This window comes from Phacochoerus africanus, chromosome 8, assembly GCF_016906955.1.
Source record: "Phacochoerus africanus isolate WHEZ1 chromosome 8, ROS_Pafr_v1, whole genome shotgun sequence".
Taxonomy (NCBI): Eukaryota; Metazoa; Chordata; class Mammalia; order Artiodactyla; family Suidae; genus Phacochoerus; species Phacochoerus africanus.
Genome location: NC_062551.1, coordinates 165,911,077 through 165,924,014, shown reverse-complemented (window position 1 = coordinate 165,924,014; position 12,938 = coordinate 165,911,077). Strand labels below are relative to the sequence as shown.

General features: G+C 61.7%; 3 protein-coding genes across 6 annotated transcripts; 2 read left to right on the top strand and 1 right to left on the bottom strand.

The window, feature by feature from the left end:
• Nucleotides 1-505: 505 nt before the first annotated feature.
• PLK3 (polo like kinase 3) lies at nucleotides 506-5,454 on the top strand. The gene is made up of 15 exons (XM_047789285.1): nucleotides 506-835; nucleotides 1,009-1,116; nucleotides 1,211-1,327; nucleotides 1,434-1,563; nucleotides 1,646-1,733; nucleotides 2,525-2,620; nucleotides 2,711-2,909; nucleotides 3,008-3,134; nucleotides 3,352-3,443; nucleotides 3,685-3,778; nucleotides 3,911-3,994; nucleotides 4,088-4,250; nucleotides 4,408-4,537; nucleotides 4,727-4,840; nucleotides 4,945-5,454. The coding sequence occupies exons 1-15, from the start codon at nucleotides 626-628 to the stop codon at nucleotides 5,134-5,136; spliced, it is 1,944 nt and encodes a 647-aa protein (XP_047645241.1). The 5' UTR covers nucleotides 506-625; the 3' UTR covers nucleotides 5,137-5,454.
• DYNLT4 (dynein light chain Tctex-type 4) lies at nucleotides 5,359-6,884 on the bottom strand. Of its 2 annotated transcripts, none has more exons than XM_047789290.1 (3): nucleotides 6,714-6,884; nucleotides 6,235-6,305; nucleotides 5,359-6,138 (listed from the first exon to the last, which is right to left on the bottom strand). In XM_047789290.1, the coding sequence occupies exon 3, from the start codon at nucleotides 6,125-6,127 to the stop codon at nucleotides 5,468-5,470; it is 660 nt and encodes a 219-aa protein (XP_047645246.1). In that variant the 5' UTR covers nucleotides 6,128-6,138; nucleotides 6,235-6,305; nucleotides 6,714-6,884; the 3' UTR covers nucleotides 5,359-5,467. The 2 variants fall into 2 exon arrangements, with proteins under 2 accessions (XP_047645246.1, XP_047645245.1); XM_047789289.1 differs by having other exon boundaries at nucleotides 6,235-6,308; nucleotides 6,714-6,883.
• Nucleotides 6,885-7,338: 454 nt separating this feature from the next.
• Nucleotides 7,339-12,897, top strand: BTBD19 (BTB domain containing 19). 3 transcript variants are annotated; one of them, XM_047789288.1, is made up of 8 exons: nucleotides 7,339-8,389; nucleotides 9,888-10,101; nucleotides 10,252-10,367; nucleotides 11,803-11,875; nucleotides 11,976-12,044; nucleotides 12,115-12,246; nucleotides 12,378-12,503; nucleotides 12,630-12,897. In XM_047789288.1, the coding sequence occupies exons 1-8, from the start codon at nucleotides 8,304-8,306 to the stop codon at nucleotides 12,762-12,764; spliced, it is 951 nt and encodes a 316-aa protein (XP_047645244.1). In that variant the 5' UTR covers nucleotides 7,339-8,303; the 3' UTR covers nucleotides 12,765-12,897. The 3 variants fall into 3 exon arrangements, with proteins under 3 accessions (XP_047645244.1, XP_047645242.1, XP_047645243.1); XM_047789286.1 differs by lacking the exon at nucleotides 10,252-10,367 and adding an exon at nucleotides 10,198-10,251 and having other exon boundaries at nucleotides 11,816-11,875; XM_047789287.1 differs by lacking the exons at nucleotides 10,252-10,367; nucleotides 11,803-11,875; nucleotides 11,976-12,044 and adding an exon at nucleotides 10,198-10,251.
• The last annotated feature ends 41 nt before the right edge of the window (nucleotides 12,898-12,938 follow it).

The following is a 12,938-nucleotide window of genomic DNA, read 5'->3' as shown; positions in this document are numbered from 1 at the left end:
CTGAATTGGGCCTGGGGACGCTGGTCAAGGGCGTGTGTGGGGCCAAGGCAAAGCTCTGTGCACTTAAAGGGAAGTGTTGGTGACGCTCCCGGGCAAAGGGGAGCGCTGCCCCCGCCTGTCCCCTCCCGGCTGGAACGCTGGCCTATGTAGTTGCTGGGAGTCTCTCCAGACGCCCAGGCGTCCCCACGCCTCCCCGACCCCCGGCTCCAGCAGAGCCCCCAAGGATGGGGGGAGGACCCCCGTTAACGGGACTCTCAGCCACCAGGGTGGGGTGGCGGGGACACGGATGGCCCCTGCCTGCTGGTGGCAGACGCGTGGTCACTAGCAGTATGGCAGCGTCCTTAAGGCGGGAGCTGGAGGCTGGGTCTCGGAGGGCGTGGGCGGGAGGAGGGGCTCCTTGGTGACGTAAGGCCTGAGGAGAGGCGTGGCTTCTCGGTGACTCGCCGCCAGGAAGGGGGCGGGCTTCTAATGACCAGACGCCGGGGAGGGGGCAGGCGTTCATTGATAAAAACGCCGGGTTCCCTCCGGCGCGAGCGCAGGGTAGCAAGCCCAGGCAGCGCCACGCGCGGCCGGGGCCGGGCGGAACCTAGAACTACCCAGGCCGGCTCTGCGACTCACCGCCCGCATGGAGCCCGAGGCCGGCTTTCTGTCCCCGCGCCCTTTCCCGCGAGCAGCCGCCCCGCCGGCGCCCCCCGCCGGGCCCGGGCCGCCTGGAAGGGCCACACCCGGACCTGAGCCGGAGGTGCTGGCCGGGCCGCCGGCGCCGGACCCTGGGCGCCTCATCACCGACCCGTGCAACGGCCGCACCTACTTCAAAGGCCGCCTGTTGGGCAAGGTGAGCTGGGGGGTGGTGCCAGCAAGGGTGGAGGGGGCGCCTGCCGGTCTCTTTAACCCTCGCGGGACGGGGCGGGGCGGGGCGGGGGCGCTCGGCCTCGGCTCGCGGACGTCAGTCAGCAGGCCAGACCCGGTCTTCCCTGGAGTGCCCTGCCTGATGCCTCCTCCTCATAGGGAGGCTTCGCCCGCTGCTACGAGGCCACTGACACAGAGACCGGCAGTGCCTACGCTGTCAAAGTCATCTCTCAGAGCCGCATCACCAAGCCGCATCAGCGTGAGAAGGTGGGCCGGGGCTTGGGCCCAGCGGACGACGGGTGGGGTGGGAACAGTGGCGTGGGAGCCCTTTACAGATGACAACCCCGCGCTCCCACTGCAGATCCTAAACGAGATTGAGCTGCATCGCGGCCTGCAGCACCGCCACATCGTGCGCTTCTCACATCACTTTGAAGATGCTGACAACATATACATTTTCCTGGAGCTCTGCAGCCGAAAGGTGAGGGATGGTGATGGAGGTGCGAGCCCTGATTTTCCTCCGGGAGCGCAAATGGAGGGAGGGTCTGGGAGAGCAGACCAGGGGCTGAGGCAGTGGCTCTCTGCAGTCCCTGGCGCACATCTGGAAGGCCCGGCACACCCTATTGGAACCAGAGGTGCGCTACTACCTTCGGCAGATCCTCTCCGGACTCAAGTACTTGCACCAGCGGGGCATCTTGCACAGAGACCTCAAGCTGGGTGAGACTCCTGGGCCAGCAGGATGGGTGGTTGGTGAGCCAGAGAAGGGCATCTGACACATCTCTCCTCCCCCCCCGCCCAGGAAATTTTTTTATCACTGAGAACATGGAACTGAAGATGGGGGATTTTGGCCTGGCAACCCGATTGGAGCCCCCGGAGCATAGGAAGAAGTGAGTGTTTGAGGAGGGGGCGGCCACAGGTTGTGTGACACAGATGGCGTGCGTGACAGACACTGAGTATGTACGTGGGAGGCACTGTGACTGCTGATGTGTCTGTGTGATAAATGGGGAACGGATGATGGGCTGTGTGTGTGTGAAGGTGGCAGCCTGGGTTACTAGGACTGGCGGAGAGGCTGTGGGTGCTATGGGTGTCTGAGTCCCTGAGACAAACTGGGTGGGTGTAAGGATTTTTGGAGGCTGTGACTCCTGTGTGTGAAGACGGAAGGTGACATAAGCAATGGGTGTGTGAGTTGGACGGAGAGGGTGGGAATGGTGGGACATGACACCTTGGGGTGTGTGTAAGGAGACCCTGCTGTGGCCAGGAAGACTGGGTGTGTAACACAGATAGCATGCGTGGCAGACCAGTGTTTATAGGGCATGTGACAGCTGGTGTTGGGGTGTGTGGCAGAGACCGCAGGAGGTGACAGCCTATGTGGGTGACTGACAGACAGGAGTGGGGGAAGGGATCAGTGATGGCCCCACTGTTGACCCTGGAGAAGTGGGTTGGGTTCGGAGTCAGGGCCTCCTCCCCTGGTCTGCAGAGCAGCTGAGCAGCTGGGCCAGGCGGGTAGGCGGGGAACTCAGCTGCCGTCCCCTGCGTCCATTGTCCCAGGACAAGCAGGAGTTCTCTGGCCTTTGGTGACAGGCAGCTGCTTTGTCTGGACTCGCAGTGGGGGCAGGGCTGAGGGGCCAGCCCGGCAGCCGCTGAACCTTGCCCTCTCGTCCTCCCTTCTCCCTCTCAGGACCATCTGTGGCACCCCCAACTATGTGGCTCCAGAAGTGCTGCAGAGACAGGGCCACGGCCCGGAGGCGGATGTGTGGTCCCTGGGCTGCGTCATGTGAGTCCCAGGGTCATGTGCACATGGCGGGGGGCGTCAGGGGGGCACACGTTCCACTCTACTCCTGACCCGCTTTCCTCTGCCCCACAGGTACACGCTGCTATGTGGGACTCCCCCCTTCGAGACGGTTGACCTGAAGGAGACGTACCGCTGCATCAAACAGGTTCACTACGCCCTGCCTGCCAGCCTCTCCCTGCCTGCTCGGCAGCTCCTGGCCGCCATCCTTCGAGCCTCACCCCAAGACCGCCCCTCAATTGACCAGATCCTGCGCCATGACTTTTTTACCAAGGTCTGGGGCTCACCAGACACCCACGTCCAATGGGCAGATTCCCAGGGGATCGAATGGGGGCAGGTGACAGAACCCCTGGTCTGCTCTTCTCTCCTCAGGGCTATACCCCTGACCGGCTCCCTGTCAGCAGCTGTGTGACAGTTCCAGACCTGACACCCCTTAACCCAGCTAGAGTTCTGCTTGTCAAAGTTAAGAAGAGCCTCTTTGGGAGAAAAAAGAATAAAAGTGAGTCTGGGTGTCAGTGGTTTTGAGAGTAGAGGGCAGTGGGGGGTGGGGGGAGCTTGCTGTGTATATGTGGGGGATGCAAGCGTGAGTCCCTGTGGACCCCTGGGGAGAGTGTGTGTTACACAGGCACTTGGGTGTGCCTATCTGTATCACCCCTGTAGGAAGTGTGTGGGGGGGGCTGGGCAGGATACTGAGGCCTCTATCTCCCCCCACCCAGATAAGAACCATCCCGAGGAGCGGGATGAGGTCTCCGGTTTGGTGAACGGCCTCACTCGGACATCCATTGGCCACCAGGATGCCAGGCCCGAGGTGAGGTGCTCCCGTGGACAGTGCTCCCCTGACTCACCCCCACCCTAGCAGCTACAGGAAGCTCGGGATAAAAGAGGCCGGTGAAGCATCTAGCCTCGTGGTGGCCTAATTGGCTGTGTCTCATCAGCCAGGCGGGGCTGACCTGCGGTGCCCCGGGTGCCAGGGCAGGGCTGGGCCATGGACTCTCAAGGCTTTGGATTCCAAGGCCGGTCTCACTCCCTTGTCCTACTCAACCCTTCAGGCTCCAGCAGCTTCAGGTCCAGCCCCCCTCAGTCTGGCAGAGACAGCACCCGAAGACAGTTCACCCCGCGGGACACTGGCCAGCAGTGGAGATGGTGAGCAGCCCGGAGGCTGAGGGCTGGCAGAGGTTGCTGGGGCTGAGACCGGAACCCAGGAAGCAGTGGGCGGAGGTCACGGTGTAGGACTTGGGGACTATTGCCTAATTCCCAGTACCCTGTTCCCTTCAGGGTTTGAGGAAGGACTGACTGTGGCCACAGTGGTGGAGTCCGCACTCTGTGCCCTGAGGAACTGCCTGGCCTTCATGCCCCCAGGTGAGGCTGGAGTCTGGGACACGTGAACAGTGGTGGGAGTTCTTTGGTGGGGAGGCCAGGAACAAGTCCTCATTGCTTCCCCTTCCATGACAGCCGAACAGAACCCGGCTCCCCTGGCACAGCCGGAGCCCCTGGTATGGGTCAGCAAATGGGTCGACTACTCCAACAAGTTTGGCTTTGGGTATCAGCTGTCCAGCCGCCGTGTGGCTGTGCTTTTCAACAACGGCACGCACATGGCCCTGTCGGCCAACAAAAAGTAAGTGCTGTGATGGGGTGCCTTGTGTCCAGGCCATCGAACTCTGCAGGGCTGTGTCCTGCTGTGTGCTCCTGGGCTCTGGGGCCTGGGGTCTCTCAGGGGAGGGGCATGGGTACGGGTCTCCCCCTCACCTCTGTCTCCATCTCCTCCGCTCCAGGACTGTGCACTACAACCCCACCAGCACCAAGCACTTCTCCTTCTCTGTGGGTGCTGTGCCTCGGGCCCTGCAGCCTCAGCTGGGCGTCCTGCGGTATTTCGCCTCCTACATGGAGCAGCGCCTCATGAAGGTTTGTGGACCGGGGTGGGGTGAGTTGAGGACTCACACATCCTGAACCCCTCCTGTCCCCTTTTAGGGGTGGGTGTGTGTTTGGTGGGGGGTTGGGGATTGAAGCTCGAAGCGGAACCTCTAGGGGAGAGAGACATGAATAGGAAGTGGCCTGACCCGTATCAGACAAGTGACCTGCCCCTGCCCCCAGGGAGGAGATCTGCCCAGCGTGGAGGAGGTGGAGGTGCCCGTCCCCCCACTCCTGCTGCAGTGGGTCAAGACGGATCAGGCCCTACTCATGCTGTTCAGTGACGGCACCGTCCAGGTAAGAGCTCCTTCTGGAACTGGGAAGGGCTGGGAGGGCCAGGGTGTTGGGGAGGAAACCGCCCGGGGCCTTGGCCCTGATCAGTACCACCATCCTGGGCGCAGGTGAACTTCTATGGAGACCACACCAAGCTGATCCTCAGTGGCTGGGAGCCCCTCCTTGTGACTTTCGTGGCCCGAAACCGCAGTGCTTGCACTTACCTCGCGTCCCATCTTCGCCAGCTGGGCTGCTCCCCGGACCTCCGGCAGCGGCTCCGCTACGCTCTGTGCCTGCTCCGGGACCGCTGCCCCGTCTAGGTGCCAACTGCAGGGCCGGCCACCAGGCCCTCAGGCCTGGGGCCCGTGCCTGTCAGACTCTGGCCCTGGCCGTCGTGGCGCTCCCTGTCCCTTGGTGCCTCACTGGGGACTCCGGGCCGAATCCCCCAGGGAATCAGGGACCAGCTTTACTAGGGTTGGAGGCTGCCTCCTACCCCTTCTCCAAGAAAAGCCTGAGCCTTAGCCCCCAGCCAGGGGGCATTATTTATGGACCACTTTTATTTATTGACAGACATTTATTTATTGGGCTGTGAGCCCCAGGAAGGGCCTCCTCCTAGGATAATAAACCATTTTTGCAGACCTCGAGGCCTCCTCACTCGCAGTAGAGCCCGTGGACCGTGGCCACGGCAAAGAGCGAAGCGTTGGTGACGGTGGCCGAGGCCAGCCCGTCGCACGCGGTGTCCCAGAGCGCGCGGCTGGCCACGTGCACGCCCTGGCCGGCGCGCGGCCCGAGCACCACGCTGCACACCAGCTTGTAGCGCGGGGGGCTGAGCTCGCGCAGGTGCGTGCGCGCCAGGTCGCACAGCTCCCGCGCCAGCCGCCCGGCCTCGGCGCCCGCGTAGCGTGCGTCCCGCAGGCCCGCCGCCAGCGCCGCCTCCAGGGCCCTCTGGGCGCGCGCGGCCTCCCAGCGCGCCCCGGGAGCGGGCTCCGTGCGGTACGAGGGCGCCGGCCGGCGGGCGGGCCCCAGGGGCAGGCCCGAGAAGCTGACCCGCCAGCCCAGCGGGGGCACGGGGCCCAGGGACGGGCGCCGACCCCCGGGCCCTGCACCTGCTCCGGCCAGCGAGTTGCGGCGTGAAAAGGACGAGGCTGGACCTAGCACGGAGCTGCGGCGGGAGGCCGGGCCTGGGCCAGCTGGTCGGGTCTCATCAATGCTGGGCAGGCGGCCCGGAGGCCGCGCCAGGGACAGTTTCTGCCCAGGGTCTTTGGCAAGCTCCTCCTCCTGACGGCCGGCGGGCACAGGCCTGCCAGCCATGGACCTGCGGACTGAAAGACCCCCGTTACGGGCAGGCCCTGCCTGGCCCTCCTTGTACACCGTCCAGTCTCTTAGTAAGAGGTTTTTACTCTCTAATTCCTTCTTACCTGTTTTTTGGGGACAGGTGAATCCAGGAGTCTGGGGCTGTGTGGATTCGAAGTACTGGGAGGGTTAAGGGCTGCTAGAGACAAAATAAGGGGAAAGACGCTGCGCAGACTGTTAATCTGGGGCTGTCCCTGTCCTCTGAGCTCCGCACTCCCTGAGCATTGGAGGCTCCTTAACTGAGCTCAGAGTACACTTCCTTTTCTCTCTTGTACTGGGCTTTACCAGCAGGAGAAGTGGGGCCGTAGCTGCCCCCTCTGCCTCCGCCGGGACAGGGAGCCTCCACCCCCTAACAGAAGGAGGGGTAGACCTGACTCCTTCAACCCCCACAGACAGGCCCAGCCCTGCGTGTCTCAGATCCCGCCATCCTCCACCCCTACCTCTTCTAAGGCAGCTGGCACAAAGATCCCCACAACTGGCTGAGGCTGGGGCCAAGTAACCCAGGATGGTCCTTCCACCCTCTGCTCTTGGTTCCTGGCCCTACCTCCAGAGTCAATGCTGGGACGGCTGCCCTCTTCTCCCGAAACTCCTCAGCCCCTTGAGTCACCCGCAGTCTTTGGCTTTCACGTTCTCTCCTCCCGGCCCCTGCCTGGCCGCCTGACCGGCAGGTGGGAGGGTAAGGGCCCCTTGCCTGTGTTGTGGGGTTGCCATGGGTTGCTAGGCAAGCACGCCTCTCTTCCTGGTTCCTTCTCTCGAGTCCAGGCTCTGACCTAACCTGGGAGCGTTACTGCTCTGAGGACGTGCTGAGTGAGGGGTGCCTGAGTCACCAGCAGAGGGGACAGAGGTTTAGCGCCCAAGGGCATACACATATGACTGAAGGGGCAGATGTAGAGAGAGGCTCTGGTCAGAAAGGCATCCCCCACGCCAGGGCTTTTGAGCCGCTGACCTTCTCTCCCCTTGCGAAGACTGGCTCTCCACTGGGGAGCAAGTCGCAGAGGCCTGGGATATGGGACACCTTTTGGGGCTGCGGGGGTGGCTGCCCAGGAATCGGGATCTGGGCCGACAGGAAGGAGCACGTCATGGGCTCGAGCATTTCCACATCGGCTGCAACAAGGACAAACATTTCCGTTCCCCGCGCAGAGCTGGGTGGGGCTTGGATGACTTCCTCAGTTCAGGGCTTGAGGGGGGAGGGGGGAGGCGCCCATCAGGACCCAGGCCTGAGGCAACAGTGGTGACTCCACTTTGCATAAACCCTGCTGACCTAAGTGCCCTGGGGCTTGTCCCCAGCTGCCCACACCTCCTGGGTGCCCTAAGTGCCCAGACGGCCCTCCACCCTCACTGCAGTTGCATTTCAGGGATGCCAGAGACCATGATGCCTCTGTCAGAGCTGACACCACCTCACCTGAACCCCCACTCTGGGAAGGACAGGACGGCCACCTCCCAGACAAACCGGGTCTGGGCCCTGAAAATGGTCCAAGGGGTCAAGGACTTTCCCGGTTGAGGGGGTTCCCCAGGCCTGGCTAGCCTGACCCTGACCCTGACCCTGACCCTGTGGGCCTACAGGGGGCGGGGGAGGGGGGGACAGAGAGTTCGAACTCTGAACCCTGGACAGGCAGGAGTCAGGGCACTAAGACCCTGGCTCTGCTTAGGGCCCCTCTAGGGCTGAAGTTTTCCGGGGCCTGTGGGGGAAGGGGCGGGGCCTCCTCTCCGCCTGGGATCTCGTTTCCGTGGAAACCCACAGGCTTTCCACCCTGGCGCTGCCTGGGCAGGCTCCCAGCTGGGGCCTCATCCACAGCCAGCCTCTCTTCCCCGTTCGGTCTGCTCCACCCCTGCCCCTCTGGGTCCCCTCCCTGAGTCCCTATCCTCAGCCTGAGCCTCCGGCCTTCTCCCCTAGCCTCTGATGCCTTCGGGAACCGGGGCCTCTCGCGCCCCATCCCTAAACTTCAGCTTCTCAGCAAACAGGGCTCCCAAGCTCCCGCCCCTGCCTCTCAGGCCTCTCTAGCTCCTCTGCAGCTCTAGGGCCTGGCCAGGCCTCCTGCTCCTTCCACCTTCTCCCTCCCTACAGACCCACAGACAACAAGCCTCCTGGGCTGCACCCCCTGCTTACTCCTCTACCCCCCTCCCGCCCCCACCCATGGAGCCCCCAGGACTGGTTGTGCACGGGGCGGTGGCGCCCTTTTCCACGGCACTCCGAAGCCTCGTCAACAACCCCCTGTACAGGTGAGGGGGCGGGCCCTGTCTGTGGGTCTTCCCTAGCTGGCTCTGCTGGGCCCCATGATTCTGAGGAAGCTCTGGGTTCAGAGGAAGTGGGGAGTTGGGGCTTGACCCTCCTCCCCCATGAACTCAGCCTGGGGAAGTAGAGGATGGCTCCTGGTCACTCAGTGTCTACAATTTTCCTGAGAGCCGGAGGTGGGGGCGGTGGGGGCTGGAGTTCAGGCTTAGCTATGTGACCTCAGGGAAAGGCTTTCCTTTTTCAGACCTTGGGCTCCTGGCAGAGAAGAGCCCTCTGCCCCCTGGATCCTGAGAACCGGAATGTAACTTGAATGCCTCCCTGGGGAGGCAGAGGAGCAGATGACCCCGCTCTGGGAACTGGGGACTCACAACGGGAATGAAACTTCAGAAACTGAGCCAGGGAATTTCTACTGTGGCTCAGCGGAAACGAATCCAACTAGTATCCATGAGGATGAGGATTCGATCCCTGGCCCGGTTCAGTGGGTTAAGGATCCAGTTGCCATGAGCTGCGGTGTAGGTGGCAGACACGGCTCGGATCTGGTATCTCTGTGGCTGTGGTGTAGGTGGGCAGCTACAGCTCCTATTCAACCTCTAGCCCGGGAACTTCCATTTGCCGCAGGTACAGCGTGAAAAAGAAAGAAAAAAAGAAATTGAGCCAGAGTCACAGACAGGGAGTAGTTCAAGGGTGCTGCCTGGGGCTCACTGCCTGCCCAGGATGCTAACGGTATCTGGAACCAGGGCTAGAGTAGGGGGGCAGGGCCAGTCAGGAGAACTAGAACGTGGCTTTCTGTCCCCACTGCCTCAGAGCTGGGCTCGCCCCCACAGGCTGGTGACTCCTATAACCCCCTGCTTTGGGCATCGCCATCTGCTCACAGTGGGGACCTCCAGGCCTTGGACCCGGGACTAGGAGGCTCCAGGAAGCTCAAGCTTCATCTCCTGCCTCCTACCCACTATGCTGTTTGGAGGCCCGGAGGCCGGGGCCGGAAGTGATCATCGAGGTGGAAAATGTGGTCTGGCCTAAAGATGGTGCGTCACTGATGTGTCTGCTTGCAGCCAGTGCACGCTGCACCCCCGCCTCTTGCTGGAGGAGGCTGAAAAAGCTGAGCGTGCAGTCTGCGGAGAAGACAAGAAGAGGTTCCCTTCCCCCAAGACACAGGCTAGGGAGGAAACGGGTATGGAGATCATGTTGCATCAGCCCTGGTGCCCGCTCAGTGATCAGGCAGAGCCACCTCCTAGGGTTTGGGATTAGCCTTCCATTTCAGGGATGAGAATCCTGAGTCAATGGGTAGAAGGTTTCTTGCCTAGGCACCATAAGGTGGAGTTGGGATTAGAACTCAGGCCTGAGTGGCCCAGACCTTTGGGAGAAGGGACAGTCTCCTACATGACAGATAAGAAAATGGAGGCCCACAGAGCGAAGGCAAAGCCTAGAGCTGCACTGAGACTCTGGCCTCTTCTTCCTGGTTCTCTCTCTCTCTCTCCCCCGCAGTGATGTTCGCTTTGTGGTCGGTCAAGAACGGCAGGAGGTATTTGCCCACCGGTGCTTGTTGGCGTGTAGATGCAACTTCTTCCAGCGACTTCTGGGCTCGGAGATGGGCCCTGGGGTGCCTAGCCCGGTTGTGCTAAGCACCGTGCCAGCTGAGGCCTTCCTGGCCGTGCTAGAGTTCCTGTACACCAACAGTGCCAAGCTGCACCGACACTCTGTGAGCCCACTGGGCAGGGCTTGGGGCTCCGGGCGGGGTGGGGGATTAGGAGGCAGAGGAGACTCCCTTTCACTTCCCCAAACACCTACTGTGCAGGTGCTGGAGGTACTGACAGCAGCTGTGGAGTATGGGCTGGAGGAACTGCGAGAGGTGGGTCTGTGTGGCTGTCCCGTCTCATTTCCCCCACCTCTTCTGGGCTCAGTTCACACCCTGCCTCACACACCTGCTAGCGTGGAGAGGACATGCACCAGTAGAGAGAGAAGAGTGGGTATCTCTGTGTAAACAGTCATTTATGTGTGCCTGTATGCAAAAGGATACATGCATGCCTTATGTGTGCAGCATATGGGCTGTTTATGGCTGGTGCTGTAGATGCCAGGATGTCAGTCTTGATCCCTGTTCTTCAAATGGAGACAGACAGAAGAAAACTCTTAACCCAGTGAGTGGCTGAAGTGTGTGACAAGGGAGTTCCCACTGTGGCCCACAGGTTAATGATCTGGCTTGCCTCTGTGGAAGTGTTGGTTTGATCCCTGCCCAGAATAATGGGTTAAGGAACCGGTGTTGCCACAGCTGTGGCATAGGTTGCAGCTGAGGCTCGGATTCAATCCCAGGAACTTCCACCTGCCATGGGTGCAGCCAAAGAAGTGTGACGGATGAGAGCAAATGATGCTGAGACTATGGGGAGTCTTTCTGGTCTTGCCACCAGGGAGAGAGGAGGGGAAGGCCTCCTGGAGGAGGAAACATTTGTTGGATTTGGTAGAAAGTGTAGGGGTTTGTTTGAGGGGAGGGGAAGAAAATGGCATTCTACTCACTGAGGCACAAAAGGAGCTGGCGCGACATTTAGTGTGGCGGGACTGAGAGTGTGAGCGGAGGAGAAGGAGAGGACCGGGGGAGGATGCCGGGGGCTAGTTCCTGCAGGACCTTCAAGAATTAGGACTTCTTTTACCCAGTGGAGATTCACTGGAGCTTTCAGGTAAAGGAGTGAGAGGACTTGCAAGCTGAAGAGATTAGGGATTGGGGAGTTCCCGTTTGGGCTCAGCAGAAACGAACCCAACCGTATCTGATTCGATCCCTGGCCTAGCTTAGTGGCTTAAGGATCTGGCATTGCCGTGAGCTGTCAGGCTGACAGAGACAGCTCTGATTTGACCCCTAGCCCTGGGAACTTTCATATGGCAGCCCTAAAAAAAAAAAAAAAGAGAGAGAGAGAGAGATTAAGGATTGGGAGTAATGGGAATGGCCCACCAATCCAGTAGGAGTGAGGGTGGCAGGGAGAGCCCAAGAGAGAGGTACCTGGCTTAGAGAGATGTGGAACTGGCATGACCCAGTGCTTTTTTTCTGGATGTGGGGGTGAGAGGGAGATGTCATGGATGAAATTCAAGTTTCTGGTTAAAACAGAAGTGTCTCTGCCTCATGAAGGGGACACATGGAGAAAGATAAGTGTTGGGAAAGGGAGAGTGGACTTTTCACATGGCTCTTATCTAGTTTGATTAGTGGGGAATGTACTAGAAGGTAGGTTGCTGGGCTTGGCTTTGCTAGTTCCTCGTTCCTCCAGGCTTGCCCATTCTCTGGCGCTGGTGATTCCCCACCTCCCTTGGCCTGGGAGGTCTGCTTGGTGCTGGAGCTGTTGGGAACCTGGGTGGCTCACTGCTCCTGGGCTTGGGCTGGGTCCTTGGAAAAGGGACACTGGGGCACAACCCACGTTCATTTCTGTTCCCAGCTGTGCCTGGAGTTTGTGGTGAAGGTGCTGGATGTGGAGCTAGTTTGTGAGGCTCTGCAGGTGGGTGTTGCTGGGCAGGCCTATAGGTGATCCAGGTGTGGAGGGCTGGGCTACATGGCCTTTTCCGTCTCCAACCTGACCTCTCTCATGCTGCTCTCAGGTGGCCGTAACCTTTGGCCTGGGATCGCTGCAGGAGCGTTGTGTAGCCTTCATAGAGGCCCACAGCCAGGTACAGCGCCACACCTTCATACTCCCGACCCCACATCCTGCTCCTCTCTGACCCAATTTTGGACCCACAGGAGGCCCTCCGGACCCGTGGTTTCCTGGAGCTGTCGGCGCCAGCATTGCTGCCCCTGCTGCGCAGCGACAAGCTCTGCGTGGACGAGGCCGAGCTCGTCCTGGCGGCCCGGAGCTGGGCACGGGTGGGCGCGGTAAGCGAGGGTTGAGGGGAATGCCCGTGGCGCTGCTGAACGAGGCTTGGGGCGCAGGAACCCGGCGAGCGAGCGGGCGGGCGGCTGAGCAGATGCCCCCGCTCGCCCGGGCTCAGCGCTGGCGTCGACAGGCGGTGCTGGAGCGGCCTGTGGCCGAGGTGGCGGCTCCGGTAGTGCGGGAGCTGAGACTGGCCTTACTGGCCCCTGCAGAACTGAGCGCCCTGGAAGAGCAGAACCGGAGGGAGCCACTCATCCCGGTGCGGACGCGGGGAACCGGGCTCAGATCCACTCCGGGGCGTGGGGGAAGCGCGGGGGGCGCCGGCCTGGGTCTGCAGGGCGAGGTGGGCCCTGCGGGACACCGCGGTGACCCGGTTTCCCTACAGGTGGAGCAGATCGTGGAGGCGTGGAAATGCCACGCTCTGAGGAGAGGGGATGCGGCCCGGGGCGCCCTGTGCCGCCGCCGGAGGGGCACCCTGCCCCGGGAGCATCACCGCTTTCTGGACCCGCCCTTTAAGTGACCAAAGGCCACCGTGTCCGGGGACTTCGGGTCTCTGCCAAACTCCAGCTCCCGCCACGCTCGGCGCACGGAGACGGCTTCCGCTCCCAGCATGCCGTGCGAGGAGGGCGCGGGAAGCGCGCGGCGGGGGCGGGGCGGGGCGGGGGAGGGTGGAATACGCGGTCGGCCACGCGCA

Excerpts from the sequence above, each read along its gene's own strand:
- DYNLT4 (XM_047789290.1), bottom strand. The coding sequence starts at position 6,127 with ATGGCTGGCAGGCCTGTGCCCGCCGGCCGTCAGGAGGAGGAGCTTGCC.
- PLK3 (XM_047789285.1), top strand. The coding sequence starts at position 626 with ATGGAGCCCGAGGCCGGCTTTCTGTCCCCGCGCCCTTTCCCGCGAGCA. Across the intron at positions 836-1,008 it reads AAGGCCGCCTGTTGGGCAAG|GGAGGCTTCGCCCGCTGCTA; the intron begins GTGAGCTGGGGG and ends TCCTCCTCATAG. Across the intron at positions 4,538-4,726 it reads TGGAGCAGCGCCTCATGAAG|GGAGGAGATCTGCCCAGCGT; the intron begins GTTTGTGGACCG and ends CCCTGCCCCCAG.
- BTBD19 (XM_047789288.1), top strand. The coding sequence starts at position 8,304 with ATGGAGCCCCCAGGACTGGTTGTGCACGGGGCGGTGGCGCCCTTTTCC. Across the intron at positions 10,368-11,802 it reads ACCAGTAGAGAGAGAAGAGT|TTTCTGTTCCCAGCTGTGCC; the intron begins GGGTATCTCTGT and ends AACCCACGTTCA. Across the intron at positions 12,045-12,114 it reads TCATAGAGGCCCACAGCCAG|GAGGCCCTCCGGACCCGTGG; the intron begins GTACAGCGCCAC and ends TTGGACCCACAG.